This window comes from Parasteatoda tepidariorum, chromosome 11 (genome assembly GCF_982258835.1).
Source record: "Parasteatoda tepidariorum strain Cologne lab strain chromosome 11, Ptep-v5.0, whole genome shotgun sequence".
Lineage (NCBI taxonomy): Eukaryota > Metazoa > Arthropoda > Arachnida > Araneae > Theridiidae > Parasteatoda > Parasteatoda tepidariorum.
The window spans coordinates 69411740-69429252 of record NC_141765.1 but is presented as its reverse complement, the minus strand read 5'-3'; the positions used below and the strand labels follow the sequence as shown (position 1 = coordinate 69429252).

The 17513-nt window shown below is 28.4% G+C and overlaps 1 protein-coding gene across 4 annotated transcripts in view; it reads left to right on the top strand.

Moving 5' to 3' along the window:
- Positions 1-13258, top strand: part of LOC107456902 (homeobox protein dve-1) — a 165584-nt gene extending 152326 nt beyond the window's left edge. For all 4 annotated transcript variants that reach the window (XM_021145060.4, XM_021145059.4, XM_071187377.2 and 1 more), the window contains one exon: positions 10649-13258. In XM_021145060.4, the coding sequence (XP_021000719.1) occupies positions 10649-11938 (1290 nt within the window). In that variant the 3' untranslated portion in view covers positions 11939-13258. The remainder of the gene's footprint in view (positions 1-10648) is intronic.
- The last annotated feature ends 4255 nt before the right edge of the window (positions 13259-17513 follow it).

The window sequence follows — 17513 nt, the reverse complement described above, 5'->3', positions numbered from 1 at the left end:
TTTAGCTAATTAACTAAATTAACTCTGCACATCAATAACGTATGCGATGATTTCGTGCCATCCTAGTGATATTTCCTCCTTTTTTTCAATGTCACACTTAGTTTATTCTCAATTTAATTTTTATGTTTTATTAAATTCGGCTCAGTATAGCCGATTCCTGTTCTTGTACCATTGGGCTCTTTTTTTCCCAATCCAATTTAGCATAAACAATAACTAGCGAAAAGTGAAGCCTTTAAAACACATAAAAAACATATTTAGAAATGAAATTATCGGGACCATTAAACAAGCGTCAAGACTTGTACTTTAAATGTAGATATTAATTCTATTTTTATAATCCTCAAAACTGCTGGTTACATTATTTTTCCAAATAGAAGTAAAAGTTGAAAAAATTACGGTTTTCTTTGAAAGTTGAATATAAAGTTAAGTTAAAGGTAGAAATTTGAGATTTTCTTTCTCGCAATTCCTTCTAAATCACGATAGTTAGTGAAATAAAGACTGAATAAAAGTCAGCAACCTTTTTTCATACTTATATGACACATTAATACGGCACATTACAATTGCTTTTATTAACCGAACCTCTTTTATCCGAATACCGGTTACCAAATTCAATTCTGTTGTCATAATTTAGCTATAAGTGACATCTTCAAAACAATCTTTATACATGATTGCATGGAATTGGTCCTTTTATGCGTTTTGATAGTTGGTGGTTGCTCTGGTTTTGCTGTAGAAATATAAAAAATTTTAACTTTTCTTTGTTATTAGTATAGTTTAGATTAACCATAATGACTTCTGGCTAACAGGAAGCGTGTTATGTTATTCTTGTAAGAAAAACATGATATTGTATTGCAAATGGAAAAAAGCTTTGCAGAGGAAAATAAAGCAATGAAATCAGTATCAAAAATTCTTAAGATTAACTAGAGGTTCGATGATGTTTTGTGCAAATAATGGTTTATTAGAATAAGAAGTATCCTTTTGTAAGGCAATAATGCAAGTGGATTTTTGACAAAATGTCTAATATTATTTAATATAGTAAATAAAAAATGAAACGGTCATATAAAAATGAAATATTTCATGGTACTAATATTTAAAAAAGACAACTATTTTCAGTTTTTATTGATGAAAATAGATTTTAATAAAATTTTTATCTTTATAATTCAAATATTCCGATTATCCGAAGTAGGTTCGGTCCTAACGATATCAGATAATCGAAGTTCTACTAATATATTTAACGTCCTTCCCTGTTTGTTTTTTCTGAATATTAAAAGAAAGAATTCATCAATGTTTGTATCTTGATGTTTTTATGAAATCTTTTCGTTTCTTATATAGTTTATTATCGAGAGTGAGCTATAATATTAATATTAAATTTTATAAATGAGATATATGATAAATGTATATCTGATAACATAATATTAAATGTGAAATATTATATTAAATATAATATATATATATATTATATATAATATGTTAAATATTATATAATATTGCTACAAGTTATTTTTGTAGCGATTTTTTTTTTTGCGCGATTTAATTATTAAATTTTGCTAACTTGAGAATGGAGGGTTGTCTATCTCTAAAATAAGATTTTTCAGTTTTGGCTTTCTGAATGATTTGTCCGTGATTATCCCTATCTTTTTGCTCTATTATTTTCTACTGCAGAAGTTAACCTTTTCAAGCCATGGAGCACCTTTATAGTTAATAATCAAAGCGGAGCATTTAATTCGTTTCATATTTAAAAGTTTTTATTTTTCATTAATTTCCCATAACAAGCAATAAATAGAACACAATTTAAAATACCGACGGTATTAACTGGATTTTGTATAGAATTTTATAATCAATATAACCTTTTTTACACTGTAAAACAATCCGGATCAAAAGTATGGGACTCAGGGAGCCAGTACTTTTTATCGCCAAGTCCGTTTTTACCGTAAAATTTTACATAAAAAAAAATCTGATATACCATAATTTTTGATTAATACTTACTGCAAAATTACTGTGATTAATTTAATAAATATAACTGTAAAAATTCGGGGGGAATTTACGGCAAAACTAGATTTTATGGATGCTGCTCTCATTTTGCTAGTAATTTTTACCGAAATTTTTTACAGTCTATATTTATTTATTTTATTGGGATTTATGTTATCCTTATTTTCCTAAATAAATAAGTACATTTATATTTAGATAAAGTGTGTATACTTTTTTTAAATTTACCGAAATTTCTGTTTGAAAAAATTAAATGAAAAATGCACATATTTAATAATTGCACACTAATGAAAATGCTTTTGTTTACTGGTTCATTTTTAACTACTATTACGAGTATTAACATTGCTTTTTTAAACTGTTTAAAGTTTCATTAAAAATTTTCTTTTAATATCTATGTACTTTTTTTTGTGATTTTCGATATTGATTTTCTTTTTAATATCTGGCATAACAAAATAAATAACTTAATAATTAATTATATTTATTAAACTAAATTAAAATATTAGTTATAAACTGTTTAAAAAAAGTTTCTTCAATTTGGGTTCAAGGCAACCTGTTTCTTCCTTGGCTCTTCCTACTATGGAAAAAATTTCCCATCCCTGGTTCTAAAAGTAATACCCAGTTTTAGAAGCAATACGTCATTATTAAAAAATTTTCCTTTTTATGCTTATTGTAAAAGATAATATCATTGAAACAGGAAAATCCCTAATTCAAAAAAAAATTCTATATAATTTTTGCAGAAGCAAAATTGCTGCATGAAAAGTATTTTAATAAGAAATATAACAGTTAAAATTTTTTATTCGTTAATCATTACGCAACATTTTGCAAATACTTCTCAATAATTTGCAAATTAATTCCTCGTATCTTAATACATTTAAAATCAGTATAGAGCAGGTCCATAAGCTTCGTATTATGTTTCAAAAATTGTATCCGCTCCCTGAAGCATTAAAATTTCAAGTGATTGTTATTAGTGAAACAATGCTCAAATCCCTGAAGTACTTACTCCTGAAGATTAAAACTTTTTAATTATGAAAGCTCCGCATTCAGCACATGTAGTTAATCCCTTCGATGATTTGTCGAAAGCAAGTCGCTCTCTCGGGCTGCTAAAGTTAAAGATTCGGAGGATTCACGTTTTAAGTCAAAGTTATTCAAATGTTCATTTTCTTTTTATTCTGAGTATCTTACTCAAATATCGAGGTTTAAAATTAGTTATCTAATTTTTAATCTTTGTTTCAGTAAAAACTTTGATATTAAACCAGTTCATTATTTGGTAAGAAAAAAAAGATGAGAAAAAAAGTTTTTTCTTCTACAGTTTTTTTTTTTTTTTTTTTTTTTTTGAAATTTTCATTTCCCTAAGTGTTGTTTATTAATCTTAATACTTCTTATGTTAATTATCCAAACTCACTGTGTTTTTATTTGATTTTCGAATTTTTTGTTTCCATGCTGAAAGTTCATTGTTTTATATCAAAGTTATCTTTAACATCTACGGATACTAACAGCAAAATTCAACTAGTTTCGAAGTTATATTTTCTAGCAAATGAAGCACGCTTGCATGATTTGCTAATTCTGTATTTTCTAGGTCAATTTAATCTATCGTTGCATTTTAGAACAAAAGGAAGAAAAAAGTGAGAGAGGAAAAAAAAATACGGTTATTTTACAGTTCTTAAATTTTCATTGATAAATGCTACAAGAATGAATGAGTGACTAATAAAAATTGTTATTATTTCTCAAAACTTTGGTAGGATGTAATATACCAACTTTAAATTTATATGTTGGTTATTACTACTAGAATGTGTGAATAGTAAAAATTGTTTTTATTTCTTAAAACGTAGAATATAATATAACTAAAAGTATGTATAATTGATTACTAATTATAGGATAAATCCATAATATTTACGGCTTTTTGTGTAGAAGATTAGCCGTTTCTGTTTAAAGAAATTGAACGGATAGCTACAATTTTTATGAATATTAAATCAATAATTGTTCTTTTTTTTAATATATTTCTTTACACGAAGATAAAATAAAACTCCCATTTGCTTATATATTTATTTCATTCAATGAAAAGTAAAGCTCAAACTGCAACTGGGTTATATATTTTTGTTTATTCTTGAAATAGTATAATTAACTCACCCAAAAAAAATTTTTGTCTATTGCCGAAGAATTTTTACTGATTTTTTTTAAACATTTAATGCTTCATATTTATAATCGTATTTAATGGGAATTGAATTTCTATGATATTTGTATAAATTTTTTTAATTATAAATTACATTGAGCTCTATGGGGAAATTGGTCGAAACTCAATGCTTTTAAAAATATAGTGATTTATTAAAATACTTAAGCATATTTAACTTTGGGTAGAATACTTTTGGGTATTTTAGTCCGTTATCAATAATAAAAGCAACGAATAAAATATTTCGATTATCAGAGATTTTTTCGCAGGCACTGCCACTACTGAGTGGGAAAGAAAATATATTCTTTATTAGGTCAATTAAAGTTACATAGTCTATGCTCATGGGCCATAGTTCGACTGTCATTTGAATGGTCATGTATCATTTCTAAAGTAAATAATTATTAAGTTATAATATCTTAAAAGTAACGCACTTTCACCCTATACTTCGGACATAAAATAATACGATATTCCCTAGTGATTCATGTCAGATTTTCCAAAAGTTCAGTTTTGATACGCCCTTCTGGCCATAAATTTTAGTATCTGAATATTGCAAATGATAAAAAAACGTACAGCTATTTCTTTTTTCTTCTGAAATCAAACTCTTATATACTAATTTAGAATTTTCCTTTTTAAGGAAATAAAATTTTATTGTTACGTTAAAAGCATAGCAAAAGCATTATGCTTAATCTCGTTTCTATTCAAATATAATGATTATTTTAATTAAATACGGTGCGTTTTAGATTTTTAATTTGATTATTAACTCCCCTCGCCCCTCAAAAAAACATTTTTTATCTAAATTTCCTTTTGGTTGGATGTATAATATATATATTTTATTATCATTTTATGAAATGAGCAAATCAGCACACATGCTTTTATTTATCAAGTAAAACTATTAGTTCTTTGGAATCGTGAGCGAATTGAGCTTCTTCATTCTCTTGCACAAACATTGCATTTTAAAATAGATATACCTTAAAATCCCCTGCATCTTATATTTGTTAACGAAGAAAAATTAATCAAACAAAACATTTTAAGCTAAAAAGAAAGCAATGTTTGTCACTATGTTTTATTTAAGTTTGATTAGCTTCTAAATTATTATTTATTAATAACTTTTCCGTACGGCATACCGTGTCATGTTCTAAGGCCAACGAAATTTGAAGTCAAAATTTTTACTGGCAATTAGTTAAAATCAAATTTTGCTTATGGCATTTCACACGCATAATGATTTTTAATTTGGATGCTTTTTATTTTAGCTTATATATTTTTTTTTTAAAGTTAAAAACACGATAAGCGAATGTCTAAATCGTATAAGTACTTAGCATCTTTTCTTGTTTTTTTTAGTATTTGGGTCCTTCGCTGGCATACTTAATATCCGAATGGGGTGATTTTGGTCTTAAAAAAAATCCTACCGATTTCGAGCTCGGATTAACAGTCTTCGGGATCGTGGGGTTGCTCAAACCTCCGGAAAAAGGGCCGATCTACTTTCTAATAGTTAACAGGTTTCGCAGTCAAGTTCTGAGTTCTGTAAAAACGAATATATTTTTTAATTAATATTAGTTGCCTTTTTTTTTTTTTTTTTTTTTTTTTGGTGTAATTTTTTGGCAAAGATTAATTTCAGATAAAAACTTTTAATTTATTTGACTTATTTATTTAACTTATAAATAATTTGAGAAATTGAAAAAAGAATAAATGTACCTTTTCATTTTAACCATTCTTATGAAAAATAAAAAAATCTTGAAAAGACAATTTTAGAACATTTTAAAAGTCTTCAAATAATACCATCAATATTTTTGCTAGCTAAGCATGATTTACTCTAAGTTATGATTTTCTTCCTTTATAGTTAATGTAATAGAATAAAATTGGGCATTAACATTTAGTGAAGATAATTGCATCAGTTTTTATTTCCTTTATGGTTGTTAAGATTTAAAATTAAACATTTATTACGAAACGCTTTCTAATGGCACTTTTAATGTTTAAATAAAAATTAAGAGGATTTTTGATATTTTATTTCTTTCAAAAATTACTAAATAGTTATATTTTTATTGTATCCTATTCTTTGTGGAAAAAGAATCTTTTCTTTGCCACAATCAAATTCTAACCTTCGATATTTCGTCATCTCCCACTTTGTTTACTCTTACATTCCGAATAAATTCTTTCTTTTTTTTTCTTCCATCCCTTTAAACATCTAAAATTCTCTTGACGAAGAGAATGCTTTGCGTATTCGACAGATGTATTTAATGATTTTGCTCGATGCACAACACCACCTTGCAAAATCCGCTGAAGCACTTTCATCTTTTTACGTTAATGTAGTATCGTCTTTGTGGTCTTCTCAAGTTCTAGAAGACGGTTTTTCCTCTGCGCCCCAAGCTCTTGGAATGTGTCGGGAGCGGGCAAAGGAATGTGTGGAGTGGAGGGGCGGTACCCTTCTTTGGCGGTTGCTGCATTAATTACATGAGCCGCACGCCTTCTAATATCATTACTGGTCTAGGCGCAGACAGCGGGAATTAATTCCATAAACATGGGTTCCATCTTTTTGTGTGTGGGGCGCCTCTCACTTACCGCTCTAATGTAATCTTCATTACCAAGGATTAGTTGTGTAGCGCCCCTTTCATCCTGTTCGAAGCGGCGGCGCGTTTCATCTTTTGCGCCGCTCCCGCCAAACGCGCTTTCAAATTTAAAGCAGTTCCGTCCCGTAATCCCAGTTCGAGATCTGCGCTTTTCCATGTCCCAGATGGGACGGGATAATGGGATGTTCGTGGAGCGTCGGCAAGCAAAAATGCCCTCTCCTTTTGTTTTACCCTACAACACCCTTCCTTTACCCCACGCGCGCTTTCTCCTTACGTTTATCCATTTTATAAGGAGGGCGGCGGGCGGTGCCCTAACGAGATGTCCCTCTATTTCGTTGGGCGGGGGCGCAACAGGTAATCGCGTTCGCCACCTTCCTTCCGTTTCACTGGATTAGAGGACGCCTTCGTTTCGAATGTCCGGGGATTACAGTCCGCTATCGTAATTAATATGTACTAGAGCTTGGCTAAAAACAACCAACCTTATATGCTTGTTTGTGTTTGCTAAATGCAGTTAAATACAAGACGAGCTTCTAACCGCGTTGGGAGTGTTCGCCAATGTGATTAAAAATCTTTCCCGCCGATATTAATATCTTCTAATATGGTTACGATACAAATCACTTTTCCTCTTAAGTTCTCTTACTTCAAATGACCGTTTTCTTGTCTTCTATAATTTACCTTTACTAAATGAGATTAAAATTGCTTTGTGATCTTAGAAATTGATGATTAAAACAAATTTTTCTCTTCGCCTTTTATCGAGATATTTAAATGAAATAAAGTAGAATTCTATACGAGATGAATTAATTCGCTTTCCCGTTTTCTTCTAATATATTGTCCTAACATTTTCTTAAGAGCATTTATCAGGCAATGAATTATGCAAATGTGTGCTCCAGATTCTAATACTGGTATTACTGCTATTGCATTTTTCTATTGTTGTTAATAAGTCATTACCTAAAAGCAAACAATATTAAAATTGCTTTAATAAATTTTAAATATCTGTGAGATTTCAATTGCCTTCAAATTGATAGGTGATTAAAAATAACTTGCTTTTTGTTTGCTTTGTATTAGGGAAAATTCTCTAGTAGTAACACTTTTATTGCTCTTAAATATTTCATAAGCGGATTTTTGTTGAATGTCATAAAAAGACATCGGAATAAGGAACCGGACACCAGTGTATATCAGTGGAAGCAAAATTATAATATGGGGGTTATTTCTTCTGGTCTGATTTACTTTGGATGTGCTTCTTACATTGTAACAGTTATACTTCCAACATGAGTCATGTGGTGAGGTCCATCATGGTTTGGCATGGTGTTAATATATTTAACCAAGTAAACTGCCCTATCCAAGATCCAGAACACTATAGAGAACATTTGGGGCTAGCTAACAAAGAGCTTATCTGTCTTCTCCAAACTAATTGGGAAAAAATACCATGTACTGTCATTCAAGGACTCATGGAAAGCATGATAATTGTCTCTGGGGGTAATTTCCTCTTATAAAGAGAATATGAATATATTTTCTTTTTTTTATCATAAGTGTCCAAATACTAATTGGTAGATTCTAGGCTAGTTATAATTAAAAATTCAAAAAGAAACTTTGCATAATTAATGATAATGATTGGTATTTCGCTTATTGAAATGTAATCTTTATGCTTCAAGATGAGCACTTATTTATATATGAATTAATTAGGAAAAACTATTAACTATTTTTTCTATGAACTAAAATTTGACACAAAAATTCATTTTTAATCAAGCTGTTAATTTTTCTCTCTTTTTGAAATATGTTAAAATTTTGTTTGCCAACATCGTAAGAGCATGACCATAATCTGGAAAATAGTGGCCCGTATAGCTTAGACAGATGGCATATCATAAGTTCTTACTCCCAAATATTATTTAAATTCTTTCCGCTTTAACCATAATTTTTCAAATAATCGTGCTTGTCAAAAACATTATGGATGTATTTATAAAATTAGTTAACCCATATATGAACTCGGGAATTATTTTAATTTTTTTAGTACTTTATTTAAAAAATGCATTTTTAAAAATTTCATTATTTCCCTTTAATTATCCTATCGATTTATTTTTAATTTTGACTCATATAGTTATGAAGTTTAACATGAAATAAAAATTTAACCTCCTTATAATACAAATTAAATCAAAATTAAACCATTATATCTAAGAATAAAAATAATAAGCATATAGAAAAATAATTTTTGCATTACAATATCTGATAAGTAATGTGTTTTTTAACTGAATAAGAACTCAAAAAGAAAAGTCTGAGTCAAAAGTGAAAATAATTGCATACTTGATAATAGGACATAATTTTTGTCTCATTGGTTAGGAAATTGAAAATTCATTCGAGTTCAAGTTTGAATTTTTATCATCAACTTATATATTTTGAACAAATTAACTTATCATGGATAAGCTAATGGTTGAATTTTTTCTTGAGTGATGCAAATGCAAAGTCAGTGTTTTCTAGTTGATCAATAGAGTGCGCGCTTTTTAAATCTATTTTTTATCTGTTGTGTTTAAATAATCTTATTTTAAAATCGAGAATTATATTTACATAATAGACTCATCTCACCTGCAATTTACTTAACTGTTGAGAAGTTTTGTGTAATGTGTGCTAATAATTTATCTAAATATAATAAGAAAAATTCACTCTAAAAACTTTGTATTTTATTAGAATGAATGTGTACACTATAATGTAATGCAAAAAAATTTATATTGTGACTCAAAAGATCATTTTGCACTTTCTTATATCTACAATATTCTACAAAGAATACTATTCTGATGCTTCCTCTTATTATTCTCACTATTCTGCAAAGCATATTAATTTTGAGTCTAAAAGATTGAAAGTACGTTTAGACAAAAGCATTAGAACATTAAGTTGTAAATTCAATTTAATAGGTAATTCAACTTAATTATCATCAACTTTAGCAAATTATTTAATACTGTTAACATTATTGCGTGTTTTTTCTCTTCTATACCTTCCCTTACCTCTTGGTAAGCAGCAGTTAACTTAAAAATTATTTATGCCAATTACTAAAACAGTATTTAATGTTTTTTAAAAAGAAAAAAAAACGAAGAAAAAAGAAGCAATAAAAAACAAATGAAATTTGAGATGTTAGCTTATAGGAGTTAGCTAAAGCAATAAATATTTAATACATTTAACTATTGTAAAAATTTTATTTCCTTTGTTAAACTAACATGTAACAGGAGTTTAAAACATTTTACAAAAATAATATCTTAAGCAGATACTTTAGCCTAAGGATTAAATTAACCATTTAAATATTTATGTATATTCTCTATACTTTTCATCCATACATATAACTCAATTAAATATTTTAAGATATATAGGGAATGAAATGCTCAAATATTTTTTGAAAACATTCGGAATTCTGTTATTAGAAAAACGTAACTAGGTGCAAAGCATTTTACTGCTAAATGTTAAGTTCTTTTGTTCAATATTTTTTAAAAATAAACTCTTAAAGTTATTAATTACGTGATCATTTGCATTTATAAGAAAGATTAGATATTTATCATTCAAGCAACATTAGCTTTACTTCAAATTTGTCATTTAAATTCACTGTGTGCATCTTACTTTTTTGGCATTCCCATTTCCTATTTCTCCGCATCACTCCAACTATGAAATTTTTTTTGATTATCTGCTTTATTCTATGTTTTATCCAGTTTATAAAATATTTTCATTTAAATGGTACAACAAAGAGCTTATATACTGCCCTTGAATTCGTTCTGACCGTTTGGTGCAAATAATTATTCTCTGTTTCAATTTTTCCTGCTTTTCATTCTTTACTAATAACTGTTTCTTTAATTTGAAAAAATTATTCGCTAAGTATAAAAAATGTCAAATGTCTTTTTGTTTTCCTTGAAACTTTGTTCAGCTTATACAAAACGTAATTTTCTTTAAATTTTTTTCACAGAGTATTCTTGCGGCCCTTACCAAAGGACGACTTGAATGTGATATTCCTGATGAAACAAGAAAGAAATTTGATCAATGGTACCTCCAGCAAGTTTTTCAACATTGTAGACAAGTAGCATTATTGCAACAACAGCAGCAGCAACAGCAACAACAGCATATTCATCATCACCATTCTCATCATCCAGCTATTGTTCAACCTGGAGAGCCAATGCCTGTTCCTGGTAGTCCCCCTCCTCATACACCTCAAGATTTAGTTTCAAGAGTTACTATAGCTGGAGCACAATCTCAAGGTCGGACTCGCATTAGGACCTCATTTGATCCTGAGCTCGAATTACCTAAACTACACCGTTGGTTTGCAGAAAATCAACATCCATCCCGCCTGCAAATACAACAGTATGTGCGAGAACTAAACTCATTGGAGTCTCGTAGGGGTCGAAAACCTCTGGATGTGAACAATGTCGTGTACTGGTTCAAAAATGCCAGAGCTGCGCATAAAAGAGCTGAACAGAAATGTTGTTCAGAAAGCAATGGCGTTCGTAGTCCTTGTGCGGATGGAATCAATGAAAATCGAACAATGGTATCAGAACAGGCGACTTGTCGTCCTTCAAATGAAAATGAGGGTGAAAGATTCAGTGGTGAAAGTCATTCTGAATCGCAAGCTAACAGTTCTGATGATTCCGACAATGTACATACTCTTGATCTCTCCGTACGTCGATGCCATAATTATAACATTGAATCAGAACATAATGAACCACAAGTTGAACTCAGGATCAAAGAAGAACCACGGGATTCCAGCAGCGAACATTCTATTGAATCAAGTGATAGTGGGGATGATGAGGTTGATGTTATGGAAGACATGAACATGACAATTGATGATCCCAGGGAAGGTTACCATGATGCCATGCAACAGAATGGTGGTATTTCAGGGAACGATAATTTGATATCTCCTGACGGAGATATTGATCGTCAAGGATCGGGAGCTTTTCCTTCTCGTGTTTTAGGTCGCCTGGAAGAAAGAAGGAAAAGGAACCGAACTTTCATTGACCCGGTGTCTGAAGTACCTCGATTAGAACAATGGTTTTCTGCCAATACCCACCCATCTCATAGTCAAATAGTACGTTTTACGCAAGAGCTCAACAGTATGCAATACAGACAAAAGTTTCCAAAGCTTGAACCTAAAAACATTCAATTTTGGTTTAAGAATCGGAGGGCTAAGTGTAAGCGACTTAATTTAGCCGCAAATTTGCAAAATGTTAGTTGTACGGACAAAATAGTACTGCCGGCCAATTGATTAAAAAATTATACTTTTCATAATATCTCTGGTGCTCTCATGACGATGTAACCTCAACCATGTTCTAACCTCTTGTAGCCTACGCATGTTATTCAAAGCATTAACATACGTAGGCTGCCTAATTTTTTCGCCAAAATGACTGTGGAAAAAATTGTTTTAAAGGCGTGGAAAAATACTAATCTCAGTAGTATTTTTCCTCCTCGACCACCTTACGTGATTTTGAGAGCTTTCTATATTAATTTCACTTCCAATCTCTAAATAACTTCTCATAATTGTATATAGTTCAAAGAATGAGTATTGTAGGTGAAACAAAAATCATGTGTGCATAGCACTTCTTAAGTTACATTTCAATTGTTATGGTTATATTATATTATTGAATTTTAAGACTGCTGTCTAGTTATCATGCTATCAATAGTGAATATGTACACTCTAAAACCAGAAAACTAATGTAAATACGGGTTCTGAAATGCTTTTGTTCAGCTTTAGACTGTTACTTAATTTTTAGAAGTAAAGTTGTTATATGATTTTAATCAGCATCAATTATGTTAGTACTGTTCAAAGAACAGAAAATATATTGATTCTTATTTTGAATCAAATACTCATAGTTTAAAAAATGTGATAATTTTGACGTTTCAAATGGAAATCTTATTTCCAAATTTGTTGATGTGACTTACCTCATGGTATTGATAATTTATTTTATTTCAATTTATGAATATTTTTATTATATTTAATGAAACATGTAATTGTTGATTTGACTCAATTACGTTAAAATAAGCACGTATGAGATATTTGTGTTCGATTTTGTGTGTACATGAAATCGAATAAAAGATGCAAAAAACAGGAAGTATTGTTCTTTTTGTGTCTTTTATTGTGCAATAATGTGTTAATTACTCATTAGGTTAATAAATTTTTAGAAAAAAAATCGTTATTGTCTTTCTAAAACTATTACATTTATTATATTATTTTTTTTTTATATTAGAAAACACGTTATTTTTCCAACTTGCTTTAAAAACAGCATTGTGTTTATGTTAATATTTAGACTAGTTTAATTAACCAACAGTATGTTTTATATTGTGTTATTTTGAACAAAAATATTCTTGAAATTTGTTAATTCTGTTAAATTTTAGTTCTTTTTGTTTGTTTGTTATATTTATTTTTCATGCTTGTAGAAATTTAATCACCAAATAAATTTTCAAAATTATTATGTACCACGACAATCATTTTGTTGATTTTTTATGACTAAAATGTTTTACAATTTATTTAATTCATTTAAAATTTAGTTTATGGATAAATTTGAATATTAAAAGAATTAGCTCAGTATTTTGTTGTTTTCATTTATTATAATTTCTTTATTATTTCACATTTATTTTAAACAATCATTTAAAAATATATCATTTATTCACAGTACTTTGTTTTTCCCACTAAGACATTATTTAGTTTTTGAATAATTTCAAAATTTTCGAACACATTTTTTATGTTTAAAAAAATCTTTCAATTTTTAATGCAACCAAACCTTTTAAAAATCTATTTAAATAAACTTTATAGATAATCGAAAATAGGAAAGTACATAGATAAAGATATATGTGCATTTCTATATTTCCGTCACATAAGACAAAATTGTTAAAATGATGAAGGAAAAAAAAATACGGATTATATTTTATAAAGGACGAATAATGATGTCACTAACAAAATTAACTTATGAATAACACATTTTCCACACACATGTATAACAAAAATTGCATTATAGAATTAAACATTTCAATAATATTCATTTTTGTTAGACAGAAAAATAAAATCAGAGTTGAAATTAATTTATTAAATATCAACACATAATTAAAACCCATAACAGCAGTATTAAATTACAGATTTTTGCCTATCAGCCTAAAAAAAAAGAAAAAAAACCTTATGCTGGTCCTTATTCCACTATATGAACCATCTGCAAATTCACTGTATCCAAAATCTTTGAGAAAATATTTTTAAGCGTATTTCAGCAATTTTGTTAGAAATTGCTATTGTACATAAATTACTTAATTGTTCACTAATTAAATATCTAGAATGGCTCTACAGCAAAATTCCCTTACAATGAATTTACTATGAGGGAAATTTAAATCGGAACGTTAAGTAACATTCAAAATATTCTCCATAAAACGAAATGGTTGTATACCTACTACGAATTTTTTAAATATTTCTCTTTTTCAGTTTTAGTCATAATTTTTGGAAGTTTTTTAGTTTTATCTTTTTGATTTTCATCATTTTGAAGAAAGTTGTAATTTAAAGTTATACTTTCTTTGCAACTAATTCACTTTCCCACGTGCCTGCTCTCGAATTATTCAATCCAGCAAAATTGCTCATCTTAAACTCCCCTTTATGATGTGTCTTAGAGATGAGTTCGGCCTCCGAGCCCGAATTAATAATTTTAATCCGAGATATATGTCGGAAAAAGGCCAAAATGTGCTGTTTCGGCATTTTATATCTAAACTAAGAAATTAATCATTAAACCGTTTTATCACTAACCTGTAAAAAAAAAAGCTAAAGAAAAAAATAAATAATTAAATGTGAAAGAGAAATTTTGAAGAATGATTGTCAACAACATTCAAGATTTTTGTTGTCTATAAGATTCCTCATCGAGAAACCCTTTTTGTATAACTTTAGTTTAAAAAATGTATTTTTGTTTCGCTTTGCTTTTTCTACTGCGTTACGTTCGAATGTCATTTTCAATGTAGTAAATACTTATATATTAAATAAAGAATAGCATAAGAACACCGTGAGTTCGCCACACTTATTCTTATTTGTATTTTACTCATGAACGATGTCCGATGCCTAGTATAGTAAATCCTTAAACTAAATAAAAGCCATTTGACAATTAGATTCTACCTCTCAAAGTAAGAGCATCCAACAGAAGAGCAGATCGCTGTAAATTTGCATAACTTAAAAATATTACATTTTTTATATGTAATAACTGACTCAAACGTTTTCTGAAAAGTTGTAAAGAGTGTATGAAAATTTTATTATGAACCTCTTTTAAGTAAACGAGCCCGCTTCATCTCTAATATGTTATTTTATTTCTAATTAAAAGTCATAATTACATAACTTTGAACTTATTACATCGACTCAAAAATTGCGTAACATTTATATGGGTCATTCTCACGAAAACTGTCATTTTTCAGTTCATAAAATCCCGAAAAAGTAAAGTGAATAAAAAGCTCTGAAACTTTTTATATTAATAGAAGTATGTAATGGCATTATAAAGAAAGTATATATCCTATAAAATATACTTAATATTTAAATTAATTAATTTTTTAAATAATTAATTTATAATTAATTAATTTATAATAATTAATTAATACGTTTAATAAATTAATTTTTTAATTTATTTTTCAAATTAATTAATAAGTAAATTAATTATTTTCACTATTTAAAAAGTCAGGGAATGACACTAATAGTGAGGGAATGATATTTTATTTTAATACATGTTTTTATCTAAGTTACATCTACCTAAAGTTTGGAAATGATAACATACTAAGTATATCTAATATTTATTATAATTTACTCTTATATATTTAATAGTTTTTACAGGTTTGGGAAATAAAATTGGCTGGCACGATTGAACAAAAAAAAATTTAATAATATACTCATCTTGAATCATTCCCTCACTTTATACACTAGTGAGGGAATGACGAATTCAATAAAATTTAAAAATAACAGTTAGGCCTAATTAATTTCTGAAGTCAATCACATACAATTATATTCATACAAGAAAGCAACATATAATTATCCACTTTATCGATGAAGTTGTATTTTATTTTACTCTAAAAAATGACATGAGGGAATGACAAATGTAAAAAATTTTACCTGGTTTGATTCATTCAAATTTATTCCACAGCAAGGCTTCTTTAAGTTGAAGATGGAAACATACTGCAATTTTGTTCTATAATGCCAGTTGTTAACTTCTGAAGTTTTTATTAAAATATTTTAATTCTAAGAAGATTGCAGGTGATAAGAACATTGTTGTGAGGGAATGAGGCGAAACACTGGGGACAAAGTTTAAAATAGTGCTGTGTTAATATTTTTATCAGAAATTAAATTTAAAATTGATTTTCTGAATTCTATATTTTAGTATTCTGAAATAAAAAACACGAATTTGTAAAAAAAAAATTTTTATTTCAGTAACAATTTTTTTCTTTTTTTAAATCAGCAGTAGGGACAAGTGAGGGAATGACATATTGGTATATTTTAATTACCTAAAATAAATAAAAAATAAAAATTGATAATTTTATTTTTATTCTTTTGTTAGCTTGCATTCTGAAGGACACTTTCCCTGAATTTTTTTTTTTCGTAAGCTGTAAAACAAACATAAAATATACTGGGGACATGAAAATGACTGTTTTTGTGAGAATGACCCATATAAATGCTGTAAAAAGAAATTTGTATCCACTATATACGAACTACCAATTTCTCTGCCGTTCATTTTATGCGTATTAAATAACTAGTTAGGGACGGAACCACTAAAAATATTAACTATAACCGAGTCTTATGCCAGGTTCATTATAGCGGAATTAGACTGTAGTACAAAAAAGTTTTTACTTCAAGAAAGTTTATAAATTTTCAATTTAGCTTGTGTAACCTATAAAATATTTTTTTCCTTTTGTAAAAGGTATGTGTAAAAAATCACTTCATGCACTTTAGTGTATAATTTAAATATATATATTTATATTTTTTAAAAGAATTAAAAAATTTATTATTAAAACGCGAACTTCGTTGGCATATGCAAGATATTTCAGAATGACCCCTCTTACTATATGTTATACAATCCTTGTAAATATACATATTAAGGACATGCAAGTTCATAAAATATACACATTAAAGCTCGCACATTAATATTTAAATTAGGAATATATAAAAATGTTATCGAAATCGTACGAATCACTGTTGAGAAAGACGAAACAGTTCAACTTTCATCAATTTATACAAAACAGAAAAAAAGTATTGAATTGCAAATCAAATAAGAAGTTGTCATTTTATCAGAAATTAAAGCAAGTTTGAGAGGAAAAAAAAATATTATTTTAATAGCAAGTACACAGACTTTTAAAATATACTCAAAACCTTAAAATCAGCGAGAAAATTGAGGTCTGTCCGCTCACGAACGTATGTCCAACTTAAGTTCTGTTGTCTCCGGATTTGGAATATAGTCTGTGAGAAAACAACTTTCATTGTGGTTGATAATCAATTTAATACTCATACCTTAGCACAAGGATGTAAGTACGTAAAATAAATAAACGAACAGCTCTAATGATCACGTTCTAGGACTCAATCTTAATGATTCGAGGGGATGACCGCAAATGTGCTAATTAATTAGTACAGACGATACTTTGAGATACGAAATCAGACACAAAAATGTACTATCTCTGAATAAACATGCTCCCCCCCCCTTTTTTTTGACGAATTCGGATTTTTGACCCCCAAAATGAATTTGGAAAAAGTCGTATTTTAAAAATTCGATTTCACAGGAATTATTCGACCGATTACGCTCCAATTTTGTATGTTTCCATTTAAAATTACATTTTTAAAATAATGT